This window comes from Lytechinus variegatus, chromosome 8 (assembly GCF_018143015.1).
Source record: "Lytechinus variegatus isolate NC3 chromosome 8, Lvar_3.0, whole genome shotgun sequence".
NCBI classification, from domain to species: domain Eukaryota; kingdom Metazoa; phylum Echinodermata; class Echinoidea; order Temnopleuroida; family Toxopneustidae; genus Lytechinus; species Lytechinus variegatus.
In genome coordinates this window covers 39,306,672-39,329,116 of record NC_054747.1, presented here as the reverse complement: position 1 = coordinate 39,329,116, position 22,445 = coordinate 39,306,672, and the positions used below count along the sequence as shown (strand labels likewise).

At 38.4% G+C, this 22,445-nt stretch overlaps 1 protein-coding gene across 1 annotated transcript in view; it reads left to right on the top strand.

The window, feature by feature from the left end:
* Positions 1-7,243, top strand: part of LOC121420485 (short transient receptor potential channel 4-like) — a 36,425-nt gene extending 29,182 nt beyond the window's left edge. The window contains exons 14-16 of the mRNA XM_041615138.1: positions 4,015-4,136; positions 5,164-5,353; positions 6,067-7,243. Coding sequence (XP_041471072.1) covers positions 4,015-4,136; positions 5,164-5,353; positions 6,067-6,642 — 888 coding nt within the window. The 3' untranslated portion in view covers positions 6,643-7,243. The remainder of the gene's footprint in view (positions 1-4,014; positions 4,137-5,163; positions 5,354-6,066) is intronic.
* Positions 7,244-22,445: the final 15,202 nt, after the last annotated feature.

The following is a 22,445-nucleotide window of genomic DNA, read 5'->3' as shown; positions in this document are numbered from 1 at the left end:
AATGATTGAAATTAAATAGAAACAGACAAATTATTGAGATTTGAATTTCCCTGAGAACAACACACTATTATTTTGTATTGTTATTTTTTAATAGGAGAGGAAGAAAATAAATATATACTTTTGCGAATGTTTCTGTCGATGAGATTCGGCTAAATTGTATAGGCAGTTGTTTCTATATTTTTGGTCCTTTTTAACATAGAAGGCAATATTCCCCAGTGGCGGATCCAGAGGGGGGCGCCCCGGGCGCGCCCCCCCCCCCCCCCCTATTTTCGCCGGATTTTTTTTTTTTTTTTTTTGATGGTTATATTTACTGGATTGGTACAATGTAGTCAATTTCAAGGGCTAGATCTAGTCAAAACTATATTTTAACTTACGCTCATGGCCTTTGTGTTCGCACAAATGCACCTCTGTCATACTGTATTGCAATATGTAAATTCCGGAATTCCAGGGCGCGCAAGTCGATTGGTTGGAAAGTTGCACCACTTGTAATCGGGAGTTGCAGTGCAGTGACCAGTGTGAAGATGTTGGATTTGACATCATTTTTTCCCGAAATTTTGTGTTTTTTGTAACATGCGTTTGTCCGTCTTTATGGCAAATACATGTAAATTGTAAGTAACAGAATGCGAGAGAAAGTGTCAACGATGCGAATGATAATGTATATCCCCGAGATTATTCTTCACTAAAAAATGAAGCCCTATATCGGGCGCCACGTGCGCAGCATTATCATTCTGCCTTGGTCATGTACGCGTTTTCACTGAAATGTATAGGTCAGACATATTTGTATTTAATGTAAACTAACTTTTACACTTTCTGGTAGATTCAGAGGCATATTATCCAGGGCGCCCCAACTAAGTTTCGCCGAAGCAATCATTCCAACGAATTATCAAGGAGCAAAATTGTATATTCTCAATCACCAGTCGACCCCACTCCGCGTTTGCTGTGTATAGGCAGCTATATGTCAGCGTAAGGAGCGAAGATTTTATGTGACGGGGGGGTGGGGGTTGGGGGGGAGAATAAAAATACTTTCGTGCTGGGGAAAAACGTCCCGAGGACACATTGTGTATTGTTAAAAAGTAGAAATTGTGACATTAACCCCCCCCCCCTTACCCCATTTTTAATGTTTGATAATCTATAGGTTTGCTGATTACAATATATCTTTAAAAAAAATTGCCAGCAAAATCGAAAAAAAAAATAGTTTTAAAAATCTAGGGGGGGACGACCTCCCCCGAAATATAACAATTTACTGTGCATTTTGGGGGAAAAAAAACCAAATTTTACGCATGTTGCCATACGACTAAACAATTCTCGTTTGAAACACACAATGTAAATACACAAATGACAATAAACAGAATGGATTATTCGGAACTTATCGATTACAAGTCTCAGTTTCGTATCATTTAAATTTGACGTTTCAGTCACACGATGCAAGCAAGTGAAGAGCCTTAGCCAAATGTATGTTTTGAATGACCGCTTATACGGTGTGTGACTGGAAACCAGCTCCTAAATGAGTCAGTATGTGTCTTTTATTCATGAAGTTACAGTGATTTTAAGTGTGCATTTTTCTTCTAAAGGTGCTCTCAAAATACGACTTTTGGACATGATTTTTGAAAAAGTCCTTGCCGTGGGAGGGGGGTATACACCCTCCCCCGCTCGGTCGCTTCGCTCCCTCGCCGCTGGCGCCCCCCCTATTTCAAAATCCTGGATCCGCCCCTGTTCCCCATCAGTGTTTTGGAGCAAGAGTACATCGGATGATGAGCGGAGACTTTGGCCCGTATTCTGAAGTCGGGTAACTCAGGTTTAAAGTTATGGTTTAAGTATGGACAGCCGATTGTTACATAATCACTAACGGTAGAGATATCATGCTTCAGCTCATTCGGCTTTCGATTCATTCATAATTGTGTAGGAAGTATAAATAGATGATTCTCTTCACCATCGATGAATCAGGAAAGAGCACAGTAAACATAAAAAAAACATACAACTTAATAAAAATTTTGATACTTTTGGCCTCCCATACTTAAACCACAACGTTAAACCTGAGTTTAAGTTAAACCCGACTCCAGAATAAGGGCCTTTTGTATAAGAATGATATGTGGGGGAGAAAGAATAAACTGTCTGATGTAATTGGTAAATTAACTTTATTTTAGAGAAGCATGGAAGCAAACAAACTCATTCAAAGAAGAATATTTTACGGTGATATTTAAATATCCTTAAAGTGGCGAAAGTGCCAATAATGTATAATATAATTTTAAGGGGCGTACATTCTTTGGATTTCACCACCTCCAGTCTTATAGACCAATTTCACAACGTGAGAGGGCAGCAGACTGGTCGCCATGCTGCGGTGGGCGAATCAACTTTTATAGTACACAAGTCAATAGGGTTTTTGGTACATTCGTTCGATTTTTTTTTTTTTTGGACCAATTGAGCAGATTTCTTGTAAGATTCACAATGAGCATTAATCGGAGAAGTTCAGGTCGCAGCTGTGCTGTGTTCAATTGCCACAACAATTGGAGAAAGCTTCAGGATTGGAAGCAAAGTGAATGTGAAATTCACTCGCCTTGGACTCATGAAGCCTGTTTGTGTGTGAAGCCGTACTCCCTGCATAGGTGTGTGTGTGTGTGTGAGAGAGAGAGAGAGAGTGGGGGGTGGATGGCCCATAGGTAGATTTACTTAGATGAAAAAAGCATTATGTTGTTGGATCTGGACCCCATTTCATAAAGAGCTGTTACAATAACTCTTGCTGGAATGACAACTTTCACCCAAAAAAGCCATTCAAGGCCCTGTTTCATAAAGAGTTGCTATGATAGCAACTCCTGCTGGAATGGTAACTACCATGGCAAAAGTGAGAATTCTGCTTCCTGATTGGCTTTTATAATAAAAGTTGCCATTCCAGCAAGAGTTGCTATCATAACTTTTTTTATGAAATGGGCATTCTCACTGTTACCATGGTAGTTAACATTCCAGCAGGAGTTGCTATCATAACAACTTTTTATGAAACAGGGCCCTGGCCCTCTCTTCCCCTTCCTCCTTTCTCCTTCCTCTCTGTTTTATTCTCTTGCCTTGCCCCCTCCTTTTGGATACTTATAGGCCTGCATAAAATATGGTGGTGGTGGTTTTTTGTGGGGGGAGGGAGGGGGGATTTATTTGATCATGCTTAGATGGAAATATCAGTCCCTCTCTCTCTCTCTCTCCCTCTCACACTATCCCTCCCTCTCTTTCCCTCTCACTATCCCCTCCTCTGTATTACACTATCCCTCTCTCTCCCTCTCTCACACACTCTCTCGCTAGCCCCCCCCCCCCCCCCCTCTCTCTCTCTCACTACCCCCCTTTCTCACTATTCCCCTCTCACACATACTCTCTCCCCCCTCTCATCCTCTCTCTCTCGTTCACTCTCCCGCTACTCTAACACAACTCACTTTTACTGACAAAACTAAGGGGAAAAAGTAGCCAAAGTGCAAAAATTCATCATACCTTCATCGGTCAGATATGGCCATTGTCTTACATCGTCTACCCAGGTGTCCATGCTTTATTTTATTGATTTATGATGAAGTTAATGACACAATATCAGAGCTTGTCTGTAATCTTTCATTGAATTTGTACACAGAGCCAATCGCGGTCAGCGCACTTGCCCACCGCAGCAATGGCGTCGCCGATAGAGGGCCAAATACATAAACCGGCAGTGAAATTGGTCTATAAAAGGAAAAGGCCGGATAGCGCTTTCAAAACAAATGAATCCTTTTCAGTTCTATGTTCTGACATTTTTGGCCACGGGGACTATGCGAAAGAATGTGATTTTTCGTGAATTTGAGCTGATTTCTTTTCTTGAAGATGAGAATTGATTTTAATTTATACATAACAACATCATAGGCATCTGCTAATATTTTTGCTCAGTACGAAAATAGATGTACAAACCATACATATATATTCTTAAAAGAAATGATATGAGACATGTAATAATTTGACAAAGAAATGCCAGTCAGCTTGATCTAATTATTTTGATGGCTTCAAAATTTTCAGAGGGTGATCAAACAATTGATGGAACGGTATGTTGCCAGGAGACTTACCGACGAACAGAGCGCCACAGGTGGAATAGGACCTATGGACATCCGGGACCTTAGGAATGACGTAGCTGCACTCAGGTCAGCATAATACCCCTTTAAAGGGGGAGTTCACCCTGACAAAATGTTCTTTTTGACAAAAGAAAAAAGACAAAGATATGGCAGAAGGTTTGCAGAACATAAAAAAGAAAAAAGATATCATAATTGTAATTATTTGACTTGTGACGTCATAATTATGCGAGTAGCTTTCTTAAAATATCGTATGGTAAAACAAGTCAAAATTTCTCAGAAAATTGAAAATGTTTTTATTGTACCTTCAGTATATCAATAGAAATATAATTTTACACCTGCTCCTAAAAAGAAAAAAAATACCACGAACCAGTAAATAAATATATGAATTTTATATCACATAACATATGGGGCATTTTCTCGTATATAACGTCACAAATAAGAAATTGAGAATTATGTCAACTTTGTTAATCTTTCTAGGATTTTTCTCAAACCTTCACCAAGATTTGTTATCACTTTTCTGCTGTATTTACAACAAACTTTCCGTCAGGGTGAACTTCTTCTTTAAGGCAGGGCCGCGGAGAGGTTTTGAAAGCCGAAAGTTGGAAGGTTCACGCTCTTGTAAAGGGGTTTGAAAACCCCTGTAAGGCTCACACACTTGATATTCTCCTGCGCGTAGAGTCCTCAGCAGGGGTGTCTTTAAAAGATGACCAAATTTACTAAATTTCATTACACAGATATTTTGTATTTCAAACTGAAACATGAAACAATTACTTCTGTATTCTCTTTAAGAAATAACATTTTTGATAGATTAGGGTGTAACGTTGTATTTCAACAACATAATATACATATATATGGTCTCATGGTACATAGGTTTTTGATAGATACAATACTTAGTAAGACCTTGGTCACATTTGCTCTACGGCGCGCCGAGGCGGCCGTACGGCGAGTCAAAAACAGCCGTTTTATTAATTTTTATTCAGACCACCTATATGCAGCTTGTACAAACAAATGTTAAAAGGGCTGTTTTCAACTCGCCGTACGGCCGCCGTAGAGCAAATGTAACCAAGGTATAAGGTCACTATTTTTCTTTCTCTAGATTTGATGTAACAGCCAAGCTATTGCAAATGGAAGAATCCATCGACAGGGGAAAGGACCAGAGTGTAATGATTTATGGACAGAGTGAAGAGGCACACAAAGTTTTTGATAAAACATTGGAGATTGATGGGATGGTTTCCAAATATAGATTCGGCGTCAACGAGAGATGTAATTTTGTCAAAAAATACAAGGTTCGTATCCACAAAATTTTAGTCGTTGGCCTACCAATTAAGATACCAGTGGAAGCGACTCTATACCGACCGATGTATGATGTTGTTTTTTTTAGAAATGTAAGCAATTTGGTTGTTTTAGAGTTGGTTTCAATAAAATGTTTGAGGCACGTAAAACAATACATGATCAGAATTTGACACGATATTTTACCAAATCACATGATGCATTGAATATGACAATTCTAATAAGTACATTTGTAATTGGCGACATGTTAGGAATACTATTTTTATTTTTGCTGCAAGCCTTGTGATTGTAGTCAAATTCGAATCGTGTTTCAAGTCTCAGCCGATGCTGACGTAATAACGATTTGGATTTGAATCGCATTTCATTCCTAGCGGGAGGCTTAGAATAGACTAAAATTTTGTTGGCAACAAGTCGTGTAAAGTGTGCCTACATGTAGGTTTGAAATATACTCGCCTTATTGTGTTGCCTGTTGTCAATTTTCTAACTAAGATCAACTCTGATCAACTATAATCAATCAAGCTTACCAATCCAGATTGAATAAGTTTTAACGGCCAGGTCAAGATCCTACTGCCAAACTGGTCTTCGCGATGAATATACATGCATAATAGTTTACAACAAAAATCATCCTCAGACTAGGCTTTTATTCTCAAACGCCCCCACGCTCAACATTTTCTATTCGCCCCCTTTTCTTTAACTTGATAATGCCCAGGAATTCGTTCCAGCTTTCGGACAACTTGATCCCCTAATGGAAGAACTAGTGCGTGCCCTTGAAGCGACAATCAAGATTACAGCGACAGCGAGCACGTCGACAAACCCAGTAAATCCTACAACATCAACAGGCACATCGACTGATGCGACAAATATCACAGCGTCCGCAGGCACATTCACTGACATCAGACATTTTACAGCATATGCAAGCACCTCAACCGCATCAATAAGTTCTACAGCGTCAGTAAGCACGTCAACAGACCTACTAAAGTCTACAGCGTCTGCGAGCACCCAGACCGACTCGGCTCCCTCCCCTGCCCCCAAATCCAGCTCCAGACTTGTCCCATCCCTCATCAGGCACTACGAGACCCCGAAGACAACCAAAGACACGGGGTTAGATCTGCCACAACCCGGACGTCATGGATACGGGATGAGGCAATCAAGAAGTACTTCCGGGTTGTCCGAAGCGAGTCGAGCCCCCATGACACAGGGTGTCGGCTCTCGATCGGCTTCTTCTTCAAGGTCAAACCTAGAGGGCGGGCTTGATGACCGAGACGAACCTTTACCACATAAATAATTATGAACTATCGATTTATTTATCTTTTCAAATTTGTTTGCGATTTTATTTAAAGTGTATTTAGTAAGATGATTATGAACTTTTTTGGAATCTAGGACAATTTTACTTAAAATGAATTTAAGGACATGTAGGTTTAAGCCCGACACTGAAGAAGTCGGAGTATAACTCGTTCATTGTCATACTTAATCGCCATTGGGGTCGGGATGGACACTAATTAGATATTTGCCCTCGCTCGTTCCATCAGAACGTCAAAAAAAATTTGACTATATAATTTTTTTCAATCATACAGCGTTTCCTTCAATTACTGTAATAAAACACCTCATTTCAACTACTTTTTCCAGATATTTGATAATTTGGTCCCATTTATTAGCTGAAACCCCGAAATTCGCACTCATCACCTCCTCTGTCCATTACCAATTTTAACTAACAAAGTTTTGGTAGGTTTTTTTTTACTATTCTTTTATGATATATCTTTGTCCTCATGTTACGGTCACACTAGCAAATCCTTATCAAGACCGATCAAAGGCATCGTAGGCACGTCGTGGTCTAGTGGTTCTGACTCGCCTTTCAAACAGAGGGTCCTGGGTTCGAATCCTAGCCATGGCCTGTTTTCCTTCAGCAAGAAATTTATCCACACTGTGCTGCACTCGACCCAGGTGAAGTAAATGGGTACCGGCAGGAAGTAATTCCTCAAAAAGCTTTGCGCACCAGAATCGGAAGACTTCTGGAGCTTAGCCGGGGTAATATAGACCAATTTCACGGCCGGTTTATGTATTTGGCCCTCTATCGGCGACGCCATTGCTGCGGTGGGCAAGTGCGCTGACCGCGATTGGCTCTGTGTACAAATTCAATGAAAGATTACAGATAAGCTCTGATATTGTGTCATTAACTTCATCATAAATCAATAAAATAAAGCATGGACACCTGGGTAGACGATGTAAGACAATGGCCATATCTGACCGATGAAGGTATGATGATTTTTTGCACTTTGGCTATTTTTTCCCCTTAGTTTTGTCAGTAAAAGTGAGTTGATGATGACCAAGAATCGCTGTTGGTTTTCATCAGGGAGCTCACTTCTTGTTGCTAGTAAATTGTGTTAGAGTAGCAGGAGAGTGAACGATACATAGAGGGAGAGAGAGAGGATGAGAGTTGGGAGAGGGGGGAGAGAGTATGTGTGAGAGGAGGGGGATAGTGAGAGGGGAGAGGGGAATAGTGAGAAAGGGGGGGTAGTGAGAGAGGGGGGGGGGGGGCTAGCGAGAGAGTGTGTGAGAGAGGGAGAGAGAGGTGTAGTGTAATACAGAGAAGGGGATAGTGAGAGGGAGAGAGAGAGAGGGATAGTGTAATACAGAGAGGGAGAGGGACTGATATTTCCATCTAAGCATGATCAAATAAATCCCCCCGTCCTCCCCCCACAAAAAAACCACCACCACCACATTTTATGCAGGCCTATAAGTATCCAAAAGGAGGGGGCAAGGCAAGAGAATAAAACAGGGAGGAAGGGGAAGAGAGGGCCAGGGCCCTGTTTCATAAAAAGTTGTTATGATAGCAACTCCTGTCGGAATGTTAACTACCATGGTAACAGTGAGAATGCCCATTTCATAAAAAAGTTATGATAGCAACTCTTGCTGGAATGGCAACTTTTATTATAAAAGCCAATCAGGAAGCAGAATTCTCACTTTTGCCATGGTAGTTACCATTCCAGCAGGAGTTGCTATCATAATAACTTATGCAGGGAGTACGGCTTCACACACAAACAGGCTTCATGAGTCCAAGGCGAGTGAATTTCACATTCACTTTGCTTCCAATCCTGAAGCTTTCTCCAATTGTTGTGGCAATTGAACACAGCACAGCTGCGACCTGAACTTCTCCGATTAATGCTCATTGTGAATCTTACAAGAAATCTGCTCAATTGGTCCAAAATAAAAAAAAAATCGAACGAATGTACCAAATACCCTATTGACTTGTGTACTATAAAAGTTGATTCGCCCACCGCAGCATGGCGACCAGTCTGCTGCCCTCTCACGTTGTGAAATTGGTCTATAGGAGCGCCTTGCGCACCTAGCAAGGTGGATACGTGCGCTATACAAATCCTTTATTATTATTATTATAACGTTATTTCAAAAAGTTGTAGCATCGATCAATTCGTACTCGGTTCCGTTGGTGTACCTTAAGCATTTTAGTATTATATTGGAATACTTGTATCTGATTAGCACATTGGTTATTTATACTTTCTCAACTCGTGATATCTGTGTATATTATTATTCACTATGTGAGATAGATCTGTAATATGATCGTACAGTCATACAATGTCAATAATCAGTACTACTAATTAAAAAACGAGGCTGCTTGACTCGATGGCGATGGCTTTCCAAGAGAAGGTATTCTATATTCTCTTTGAAGCGCTTTGTAGCCTCTGGAAAAAGCGCTATAAAAATCCAATTATTATCCTTATTATTATTAAATTTCCAGTTGATATGAAATTATATAGGGAGAGAAGAAATGGGAAAAGATCAATTTGAAATAGAGGGACAAGGTGAGACTAAAATGTATCGCTTATTCGTCATTCTTATAAAATATATTTAGAATCAATTTATATTTAATTTTAGTCTAGAGCATCTCATCAGCATTATCCATGTCACTTACTGTTTCCTATTTGAATTCGTGCATATCATGTATTCGGGTTATCATTCCACACGTTTATCTACAAATGTTCATATACCTCACTAAATTTTTTATGCAATTAATAGAAACTCTATATGTTTTAATTCGACGTGCATTTCAAATCAATCTACTTAGATGTGACGTAAATTCTATGTCAAGTACATGTATTGTGTATTCAGAATATGAAACTTTTTATTACCCTTTTGATTCTGTATATCTTTCATAACCTTTATGAAGATTGAATAAATGCCTTTTTATCTAGAAACAATGTTGAGGTTCATTTTGTTTTAGAAGCTTCAAGAATGACACCATGAAATGAAAAAGGAGATTTAGGCTTAGTTTTATGTCTGTTTTGGGATTCAAAACTCTTGCGCTCGACATGCATCTATATTTCGAAGGTTTAAAATATGAATTATTTGATTTGCTATCGCAGGGCTGACGTCACAACCGCCACCAACGCTCGCCCGTCCTTCAATTCATAGAGCCACTAAAGACGAGGCAAGGGGAGAGATGGTCATGTTCATGCACTTCTAGACTTATATCCAAATTGCTCTCCTTTTTGCGTTTTTTTTTACAGTAATGAATGGGCAATGACCATGACGGACCTTACAAATGATTTTTTGAGGTCTAATTGATATGACACTGGTGATTTTCAATTTTATTTTATTATCAAAAATATAAACCAGCAAAGAAGAAAGTAATATTGTGATAAAGCGATGGTGATGATAATGATGATGCTGATAATGATGATGATGATGTTGATAATGATGATGATGATGGTGATGATGACGACGATAATGATGATGGTGATGATGATGATAATGATGGTGATAGTGACGATGATGATGAAGATGATGATGATGATGGTGATAGTGACGATGATGATGAAGATGATGATGATGATGTTGATGATGAGGAGGATGATGATGAGGAGGAGGATGAGGATAATGATGTCATTGATAAATGGTTGGTGACTATACACAAGTGTTAAAATTTATGAGAATGATGTTTGAAAGATCAGTTGTGACTGAGATATATAGATTGTGTATGGATTATTTTCAAAAGGGAAATATGTGTGTAAATATATAGACAATGCGATGCTAAAGAAAGTCTTCCCAATCGTATACATGTATGTTTGACTGTTCACAATGCCCGGTCTGTCCACACGGCCAATTATATTTCACTGCTATTGAAAAATTGACGAGGAAAGATGAAGTCAGCAGTCACACCGTTAAAAAACCTGATCTTACAGAAAAAGGAAGATCTTGTAGAAAGCAATAACAGAATCATTCTGTAAATTCATAATAAAACAGGAATTTTTCTGCAATTTGATAGAACAGGTCTGTTTAAAAAGGGAAAAAGGGTGTTTTATCAAAAGAAAATGTGTAAGGTTCCATACAACAAATACCAATTTCCTGTAAGATTACGCAATCTGGCAAGGTTACAGGTGTTCTCGAGAAAGCTCTTGCAAACGATGATGACATAATTTGAAAAAAATACTCTACCTACCAAACAATCTGTTATTGCTCTAACACTAACAGGAATGTCAAACATCCGAAATACAACCATTGTGTCACCTTTTCGTTACTGAATCTGTAGAGGAGGCAATATTCTCATCGATGAAGTGTTTGCTCTCCAAACACAAGCATACAAATATGATGAAAAAGGTTACCATGGTAACGAGAAGTGGGTGATAATGGTGATGAAAACCTCATGATAAAAATTTTGGCACTTTGAAATTCTTTATACATTTCCAAGGTATGCAGAAGCTATAAATAAATTATAACGGCACTGAACACAGACACGGGAATGATCATAACGGCATTTACCATGTTTACAAAGACAATGGTGATAATAATAAAATAATCATAGGACCTTTATAGGCGTTGCAAAAAAAGGGTCTTCAATCACAAAGAAAGGATATTGTACCAGAAAAAAAAGTGACAAGCAAAGAAAAAAGGTCTTCAAGCTCGTCAGGGGGGGGGGGGCAATAAACGTATTCAAGCTCGTCGGGGGGGGGGTTACAAGATGTCTTACAAGCTCGTCAGGGGGGGGGGCAGGGATACGTCCTTTGCGTGGGTTGTGACTCGTCAGGGTACGCTAGTAGGTACGCTAGTGCCTCTGGTTTAGCATTTGCTTAGCTGCCAGTAAAGGATTCTTTAGGATTTCTATGAATTAATCCACCAACTACCATGTTTACCTTACCTGGGTCGAGAGTGGCTAATATAGATCAACACCTTATCAAATGACGATAGCGATGAGGTGGGAATCGGACCTTTGATCATGTTGATAGTGATAATTTTTCCATCTTCGACGAAGGTAATGATAATTACGGGGACACGTTGACCAACATGAAAGTGGTATTTAGATCGTTGTTTATCAAAGGTGGCATTCGAATATGGCATAGTTTCATAAAGCTGATCGAGGATGGTGCCAGCAATTTCTCTCGAGTTTACACTTGACACCTTTAACTGCCTCTTAATTCTCTATATAATAAAGTGTTTGAATTGCAAGTGAATCGATCGTCCATTCATTCTTAGGACCCCCTTTTCATAGATTAGTTTATCAAAACTTACACGATGTTTGTGTTCTGTCACGATGTTCGTGTTCCACCACGAATAAAACGATTGTCATGTTGATTAATAACCTCTTTATTGATCGGTATAAGTGTTTTATGTTTACACTTTAAGACAAGGACGCTGTAAATAAACTAGGAATTTGACAGGATATCAATATCCGTCAGAAAATGTTTACGACCGCTCACCAGTAATCAAGTGATTGTCTGTCATTTTGTTTCCTCTAATTTTAATTGATTTATTAAAGCATGTTTATTACATCTTCCATAGTAACATGAACGTCTAAAAGAAATCAATGGGAAATAGGCGAGGCCTACAAGAAAGTGTCGATGAATAATTTTTACATGTAAAATCATGAAGCTAGTACAATTGCAACTCTTAACATGATCGGCTCTGGATCAGCTGCTCGTAAAGTTAATCTAAAATAACATCAACATACTTGACTTTATTTTGCAGTGACATACATGTACATCCTCTAATTACATGTACAAAATCATTAGTACTTACCTTGATATATTTGTTTGTGTATGTCTTTCAAGATGGAGCCGGCCATTTTTTTTTATTTGACTGGTTCGATCTTGAAATAATTAGAGAGTAAGGAGTCCAACATGGATGTACTGGTGAGGTAAATATTTCAAACAGATATTATTTACACATCTGACCGATGTTCACGTCATTTCTAAATCGATGCACGCTTCCCCGCTTCGCTTGCTCCAAAATTGTCTGAAACACAGTGCCATATCGAAAACAATCACCTACCATCTAACCAAATCAATGTTTTACAACATAAAATATATTCAGATTTCCACCACATTATTTTGCTTTATTTATATGTGGATTCGATTTCTGACAAGGAAGCCCCTCTGAATATTGTCATAAACAAATCCTCATAAGATTTTTTCATTTTCTTTTTCGTCTTTCGAATATAGCAAAGACTGGATATACACGTTGCGATATTACACATTTATTAACATTTGTTTCATTTGATTGAGCATGCATGGGACCAGCTAAAGCCAGACTCCCCTCCTTCTCATCTTTTACTTTCAAACAAGGTGGCGCAAAATTGCCACTCGATGCAGAAATCCTGCTGATAACTTCAATTGCAAATAGTCTACCCCCGGGAGTCTACCATGATATCAATAATGTCTAAACCACTATTCTACCCCACCCCCCCCAAAAAAAAAAAAAAAAATTGTCCTGAAAATGCATCATGACAATTGCATCAAGGAAATTTACAGTTCAAGATTTCCTTAAAGATATTTGCTTTGATATCTGATCAATAAATCATTCATAAATGCTAGACACTAGGGAAAATACTTTGTTTGCCGAGATGCATGGCTACCGTACATGTACATGACTGTTGGGAGATTGCTCGAATGCTGCAGATAACTACTCGAAGACAAAGTCAAATGTCTGTTCATTACATTGAGGTAGGAGAAAGTTAAGTGGCGCAAAACTTTGGAAGAAGATGCAATTTTGTGCCGATGTCATGATCACTGTAGACATGATAATTACTTTGATCAATACCAACGGGAATAAGGAACTCTCTGGTTATTTGCAGAACAGTCACAGTGACACAAGGCAGTGTTATCGCATCAACTTGTTTGAGCAAGGTCTACGACAGCCGTTTCTTGAACATATTATATGTAGCACACCGGGGGCCCGTCGCAGAAAAAGTTGCAATCAAACGCAACTCAAAAATCTCGCGCAACTTGATTTTCAACCAATGAAGCACCAGTATTCAGGACTTGCGCGTGATATTTTGACTTGCATTCAAACGCAACTCTTTCTGCAACAAACCCCTGAAATGATCAGACATCTTAAACAAAATCATATCATCTTCTTTCGGGAGATGTTTTTTTCCATAATAAGAAGTTATCGATCTGGCAAAACATGTATGTCAGATTAATTACGAAATCAGAGAGATTTCTGTTTCAGAAAATGATATATCCTTTATCCCTCGAATAATTTCAGTAATAACCAGAATCGTCAACGTATCAGCAGCAAGCTAGAGTATTTCCAGACTCTCTGGTCATGCTGTTCTTGATACCAACTGTAACATGTGGAGGTGATTTGTGTAACCGAATTAATCCTATTTCCTTGAATTTGCAAAGTTAACTCTGTTTCTGTTTCTGTTTGTGGTAACTCCCGTAGGAACTCGGCAGGACAGCATTTTTTTGCTGGTAAACGCCAAGCTGGTATATAACCAATTACCTTGGAAACATTTAACGTCTAGGTTAATCAGTCATAGTGGCTGACGTATAATAGACTCGGATGCCCATCACTTGAATTGTCTTTCCTTGAATCATGAACGTAGAAAGCCATGCCTGAACATCAATTCTCGGTAGTGATGCTGGGGAATACTGTGGAATCATCTGGTAATTTGTCGATCATTTCGGAGGAGTCTCTTGAGGTCTTGGACGCCTATTCGTATCCGGTCAGGCAGGGGATCATAGCTTCGTTCATGACCTTATTTTCGATCGTTACGGCTGCTATCACATTCGTCATTCTCAGACGATGCAAGGATATTTACGATGACGACCCCTCTATTCGACTCTTCCAGTTCGTTGCATTTGCCAATATGATGATTGGATTGTCTCTTTCTTTGGTGTTTTTACTTTCCAACCCAAAAGGAAACGCCCCTTACATTGCCACGACATGTCAGATTGGTAAAACTTTTATCTACATCTTCCACTTCCAATCAACCGCCTTTGTTACCGCAATAACGATCAACCGATATCTTCTTGTGAAGTGGCCGCTGCAGTACTACAGAGTCGTCAGTTTCAAGAAGATGAACTTGATAATTTTCATGATTCTGCTAACCTCAACCCTGTATTTTGTGTACCTTCCCCTTCCTGGCTTCCCGTTTCTCAAGGGATTACAAGCTGAGTGCTTTCGTTCTACTTATGGTAATTCTCGCCAGCGAATCATAAGTCGCACCATGCTTCTGCTTTGGTCAATAAATCACGTGTTCATCATAGTTACCAACGTCTTGCTGTTAAAAATCGCACGTGACGTCCGACGGTCCAACCGCGTCGCCGCGGTTACGGACGCGTTGCAATTGCTGCCTACCGCGATGGGACGCAAACCTCTTGAGGTCCGACGTCATGTTAACCGCATCGCAACGAAACGTCAACACCGCGGCATTATTCGCGTAATCTCTATAAGCACCATATATTTTGTGTCGTCTGTGCCAGGCTTCGTAGTTCTCTCCATGATGTCAAATGAATCAGTGACTTTATCTCCTTACGCATACATAGGTGTGTGTTTCCTCGGTTTAGTAACCAGTGTATGGAACATCATTGCCTTCATCCTGTTCGATACCAAATTTCGGCGCGTAATCTGCAGCATGTTTAAAAGGACCACTCGCTCTGAACGAATAATGATACTATAGAAAATATCGAATTTTACAAAAAAATATGATCGTGAATGATTACTTAATTAATACTCCAGTTCAATACATCAATACAAAATTAATTGTTTCAATTGAATTAATCTAATATCTGATTCACTCCCCATTCAGCAAGTGGATGGGATGTATACATGAGTGATGTGTGTGTGGGGTGTCTGGGTGGGTGTGTGTGTATATTAACATACAATCTTACAATAGTGTGGTTATTTCAATCGTAAACAGCTTTCCTATATGTTGTGATGTATCTTGTAACTTAAGCTTTGTACTTGATTTTGAATGTATTTTCATGTAAATGTTGTTAAGGGTTATGCAATACGGATATTTACCCTCTACAGATACCCTTTCTGTAATAAACCGTTTTCAATGAATATTAAGGCCTGTTTCATTTAACCAAGAGAGGTACTCACGAAGCCACGCTCCCCTCTTTCATCATGTTAATTTCTTTTCACTTTGAGATCCTTGCTCCTAGGAAATTCAAAATAAATTTGCCATCGTTTTCAAAGCAAATTTGTTGGCGGGGCCTCATATTTCCTACAATGTTTGATCGCGTTTAAAAGCAAAAGGGATATCGATCAGATGTTTCTGTTCATGTCACACCACCCAAACCGATTCCAGTTCGATCGCGGCTATTGAGTTATACTGAATGGTGCATCCGATCGGATTGAGATCGACTTCCCTACTTAAACAAGGGTGACTTTTTGTAATTATTGCGAAAAAAACTTTTGCAGTAAAGCAGAGGTGAGCTTCTGCGTTGGGAAGCGTGTCAGCAATGTTTGGTTACTGATTCGTTCTCAGCTAATAATGCAAGAATACAGTTTGCTTAAAATAAGTCTTGAGACAGCATCTCCCTGGTAAAGCGCTCACCGCGTGACAGCATCATGACGAGATCTGCTAGTGGCTGCCACTGACGGCTGTTATAAGCTATTGAAAATCCTCTGATCCGATTGGTGGAAATCAGAGCAGTCAGTGGCAATTGCTGATAGGTCTCGCTATTACATGCTTCTCCAACATAGCAATGCTCCTGACCTATATATCTGACTGCTAACGTCAGTTCCGGAGGGTCTACTTTTCTATCATCATCGCATAAAAATACCCTAGCAATAAATATTAGCTCAGGCAATGTAGCATCGCAGCATGAACATTAAATCTCCTAAGATTTTCTTTAAAATAGATTTTATGGCGAGATCTCATTTCTACCAGACAAGTTAATTCGTAGAGAAGTTATTTTGTTTGCAAGGTGTTAAGACAAAGCAGAAGGTTGTTCGAATGCAGCATGCATTCTATACAATGATATCTTCAGAGATATTGGCATCACGGTAGAAAAAGGCATTATTTGGCGCCTTACATTTGCTAAAAGATGAAAATGATCGTCGAAGTCATCCCTATAGTCATAATAAGTGATTTGATCGACAGGAAGGAGAATCATGAACTCTCTACCTATTGCAAGACATCAACGATGTCGCCAGCTCGGGAATCTTTATTCATATGGATTAGTTCGTGACATTCGATATGTTTGAGCAAGGTCTACGGCAAGAGTTTCTTGAACCTGCTAACGTATGTCAGGAAAAAAACAGTTTTATTGCAGCTATCAATCTGACATCATCTCAATACACAATGTTTCCCCGTTAATCAAAATGGTTTAAGAAAATTTCACATCTTTAATAATTTTTGCTTGTATACCTTTTCTGTAACAACTGCTTAGTCACAGATAACGTCATCAGCAAGGGATTTCATCAATCGAACATCAAGAATAGTCTTTGGTTATATTGATAGTTCGTTAATCACAGCAACAGGTACTGGCCAAATTGAATTGGTTATTTTGGAAACTGGAATAAAGAAATAGCCTGAAACTGAAGGGCTTGGCTGACCTCAGAATCTTGACTGAGTGATTTTGTGAGCGTTGGGATCATAATCAGGAAAGCATTTCAAGAGTTCAAGTTTGTCATAGGTTATATTCCTGAACCATGGATAACATACGTATGGAAACAATCCTTAAAATGTGCTATACAAACTTGACATTTCTTTGAATTTATTAAAAAAGCTCGTTTGCACATTGCTACTTGTAAATTTGTCTTTAGAAAAGGTTTGACAGTAATGTCTGGGACTGATACGGCACCAACTGACAATCTATCAACCCTGTCCATAGAGCCTTTCGAGTTCTTGAACGCGTATCCGGTCCGACAGGTGATTATAGGTGTGTTAATGATCGTATGCTCCGTCATTACCGCGGTTATCACCCACATCATCCTCAAACGATGCAAGGATAGTGACGAGGATGACCGCTCTATTCGGCTCTTTCAGTTCGTTGCCTTTGCTAATACGATGGCAGGATTATCTATTTCGATAGTCTTCATGCTGTCTGATCCTGAGGGGAAATTCCCTTACACTACGGTTGTATGTCAGATCGGTAAAACATTCATCTACGTCTTCAACTTTCAAGCAACCGCGTTTGTTACCGCGATAACGGTCAACCGATTCCTTCATGTGAAGTGGCCGCTTCAGTACTACAGACTCGTCAGTTTCAAGAAGATAAACTTAATAATTTCAACGATTCTTCTTATTTCAAGTGTATATTGCGTCTACCTCCCACTTCCAAGCTTTCCTTTCGTCCAGGGGTTACAGCCCGAGTGCTTTGGGTCCCCTTATCTTGAATCTCACCAGCAAACCATCACTCTTTTCTTGCTGATAATGTGGTCAATAAATCATGTAATTATCTTAGGAACTAATATTCTCCTATTAAAAATCACGCGTGACGTCCGCAGATCTCGACGCATCGCCGCGGTAACTGACAAATCGCAAACAACCGCATCGGGAAGCATATCCATTGAAGCATTCCGCGGGACCAACCGCGGCACAAGAAAACGTCAACATCGCGGCGTTATTCTCGTGATCTCAATAAGTGTCATATATTTTCTGTCATGTTTGCCAAGCATGGTTGTTTTATCTATGATCGCCGCTCAAACAGCGGAGTTCTCTCCTTATGTCTATCTTGGTGTGTTTTTGCTCGGTATAGTAAGCAGTGTCTGGAACATCATAGCTTTTATCCTCTTCGATACCAAATTTCGACGGGTAATCTGCGGCATGTTTAAAAGAACAACTCGCTCAGAACGACTAGTGATATTCTAGTAGTGATATTGATATACTTTAGAAAGTATTCAATATGAATAACTACAAGATTCATATATATTTGTTTCGGTATTTTTCTGTTAACGTAATAAATTAATGCAATTCATATTACTCTAATACTGTTTTTAATAGGCAGTCAGGTGTGTTTTAGATGACATTAAATTCCGTACAACAAAACATCAGTTTCATAAACTGCGGTGAACGGGATGGAATATTTGCCAAACCTAAAAGATAAAGTGCACGATTTCTTACCAAGGCGGGAAAGTCAATATTTCATTAAATTCATTCATGTTGTAACGTGAATTTAACATGATGAAAGATGCCGATTTTTTCTGTGTGTGTGAATAAAAATCTTCATTTCTATTTATCCAGGTTTTATTAATGGCCGGGGGGGGGCACTTCCATTGACGAGTAGATACCATGCGCCACCACGGGATCTTGAAAAGCACCCTTAGCACATATTTTCCATTTTCTGAAAATGCACCCCTTAACAAGTATTGGCGTGTAAAAAACCATACCCTAACTAGTATTGGAAACAAAACGAAACCCTTGGCAAGTATTCCCAGAAATGAACCACTAAACAAGTACAGCGATGTATTTTCCATATTCTTAAAATATACCCTAGCTTAACAAGTATTGGAAACAAAACGATACCCTTGGCAAGTATTTTCCGAAATGAACCCCTAAGCAAGTACAACGATATTTTATTGTTATGTCACGGGTCTGTCGGTCGTGTTGCCGTTAGACACCATTATTTTGGTTTAGTATGGCCTAAACCCGTCCTTCCACACCTCGCGCAAAACGGACTCTAAACACGTAGCTGTTGGGGCAGAAAGGACATCCTTCATAAAACTTTTTTTATTTTGTTTCATCATCCCCGCATATTTGACCCTAAACACGCATACTTTTCCGAGCGAAATGGATATAATTTTTTCAACATTTTTGTGTTTTTGACACCCTTATCAGTATGTTACATACGTAACGCGCCCTATCTTGAATAAGACATCCTTTCTACGTGTTTTGTTTTTGGTCGCGCATGTGGCAACTGGTAACGGCTTCACTAAATTCGGGTTAACTTCCTTAGATAACTGTTGAAGTAATGATAATATTTTGAGAGTCGCTATTGACTTGTCATACTGTATCGGAAAAATGAGTTTATGATATTACTATCATGCATGACTTATAATCTGTAGTTAGATATATTTATCTCTCTCTTTCTCTTTATCTTCTGATGACATTGTCGGGGTTTTAAAAATGTGGGGTTTCGAACAAACGTCGATAGTATCTTATTTGAAATTAGCGACATTGGGATTTTTATATGCACTATTTGACTCATCTTTGGAACCTTTATTTAGACACTGGGGAATAGCTGCTCGTAGAGTGTGGAAAGTTCCTTGGCAAACATACAGTGTGTTCTTACCCTTTTTGGCCAAAACGATGTGCATAAAATTGTGATTTCATAGAAGATGCTTAAATTTTATCTTGTCATCTCTTAACGCTGATAACTTTATCGTATCATAAATAACAAAAATGAGTCAGTTTGGTTCATTCTCTGTGCTTGGAGGGAATATCAAATACTTGAATAGTAAATATATGATGGACCCTGGACAGGTAAATAGTGAGTGGAATAAGGTTTAATGCAACTTAGCTAATGCGGATCGCAAGGTTGAGCAAATTAGGGAAATCATTACAATGAGGGATAAAAAGGATGTATCTTATTTAACTGAAAGTGAATTGAAGGAACTGATTGGCTTTCTGTGCATACAGGCTTATTGAATCTTGTTCTCACCTCTTTTTTGTTGTTGTTGAATGAATGTTTTAAAGTGTATTTGTTTATATATTGAATATGTTTGTTTTGTAAATTGGAAAACATGTTTTTATGTTTATGTGCATTTTTATGCAAATAAAGAAGACTTTGAATTGAACAAAGGAAACTGATCAATTGAATGAGTCCACACACAAAAATAATCAGTTTATAATGAAACTGAAATTTTGTTTAGTGCTATCTTTAATGTCGTACAGGCAATATTTTCAAACAATCGATTTTACCATGGACCTACTAGTCCGTGATTTAACCAAAAATGAATCACTATATCGATACCTCTTTGGCATTACCCATGTTCAAAATACATGTAATTTTTGGTAGAACACGGTTATCTCAGACACGACTGATGTGAAAAGAGGGAACATTGAAAGTGCTACACGCATCTACTGATTTTATCAACTATTTGTTATAAGCCACTGAAATCTTTCAAACTGATTGTCTCATATCATTTTTGTTTTTGTCTTATGAAATGCTGCACAGGTCAGAGTATCACGCAGGCAGCTGTGAACCCCAATACTGGCAATGGTTAATCAAGATTTCTATTTTGTTTTTGCATTTCGATTTGCGTCATGATGTTCTGAATTATTACCGGTTAAAAAAATGAATGCGAAAGAAAATAATCACATCTTTATAGACATGACAGAATGTGGGAGTAAAAGACTAGATCTGGCTCTTGGCATGCTTCGAATAAAAACAATATCTACCACATTCCATTTTCATTATGAATTAATGATCAAAATTTAACAACTCTAGTGTACTAGAGACATCTTTGTTTACCAATGGAATGTCGCATGAACAATAGCTAATAAAAAAATCTGAACGTTAAAACTACAGTGCGTTATTTAGCTTAGATCATGTGTTTGCATTATAAATTTGTTTATGATAGCGTTCATGGATAATCCAACTTTTTCACCAGATACATATTTGTCTACCGATGGAATGTCGCACGTAATATAGAAGAATAATGAATAATATATAGATGTTAAAACTACAGCTATTAACCCTAAAATGGTCGGGGGTTGAATCAACCCCCCCCCCCCCTTCAACTTTTCTGCGATCATTCCACCGCACGACATTTTTTGACCGCGTCACTCAGAGAGTTTATACTTTTAAGTCTCGCCCAAATTTTGAGACCAAATTTGTGACGCCCAATACGCGGTTACGACATTACGAAACATTATGTAAGTGCATGTCAGACACAAAATTGCTCATAAACGTGATTTTATGTACAAATTCAATGCAAATTGAGTTTTCTCATCTTATTCATAAAGATATGATTATTTTTTACTTTAAACAGCTGAAATCAGTTGTTTTTAGTTTAATTATGCTTCAAAAAGGTTGTGCAATAAATCTGGTGAAAAAACAAGCAAAAACACAAGGTTAAAAAAGGAAATACATAAGAAATTCATAAAACAATAAAATACATAAGAAATTGATTGCCAAACCGATTTTTTTTTTCAATTACGATTGTTAAGAATGCTACAAAGAATATTTCTACCAAAAATAGGCATTCTAGGAGCTTCATTTAGTGAATTAGTGAATTAGTAATGCATAAATTAACATAATTAATTCATATAAAAAAAAATATCATTATTTTGGAAAATAATACCATACAGCCTTGTAGATTACATCGCACACTACCAGCGTGCAATTTTTTGCGGCGCTCGCGCGATCGGCGGCCGAGATCTCGGGGGGGGGGTTGAATCAACCCTCCCCCCGGCCACAGAACAGCCAAAAAAGCCCGGCCTAGGTAGGGTTAAGCTTCTACCATGTCTAAAAAAAAATTGTGTATATTTGAATAATGATGCTTATTAATAATCTAAAATGTTTATTAAGATTGGGTTATTTTCATTTAAACAATATACATATCCTTTATATTATAATGTTCCTAAATTAATTATTATAGTACTTTAAATGAATGATGACTAAGATAATTAAAAGAACATTTATTTCTGCAACAGAATTTTATCTACAAGTGTTTCATGTGGAACGGTCAAATATATGGCACTATACTACCATGACTACGATATGATATTCATATTAAACTCCAACAGTTTGAAACTGTGAAGGTTAGTATAAAAACTGATTACTTCACCATTTTTGTAGAATATATACCAAACATGTTAGTCATGTTAGTACAGCGTTGGATTAATGCAATGCATCATATATTACTTATTTCTAAATTGCAATGAAATATAAGGCA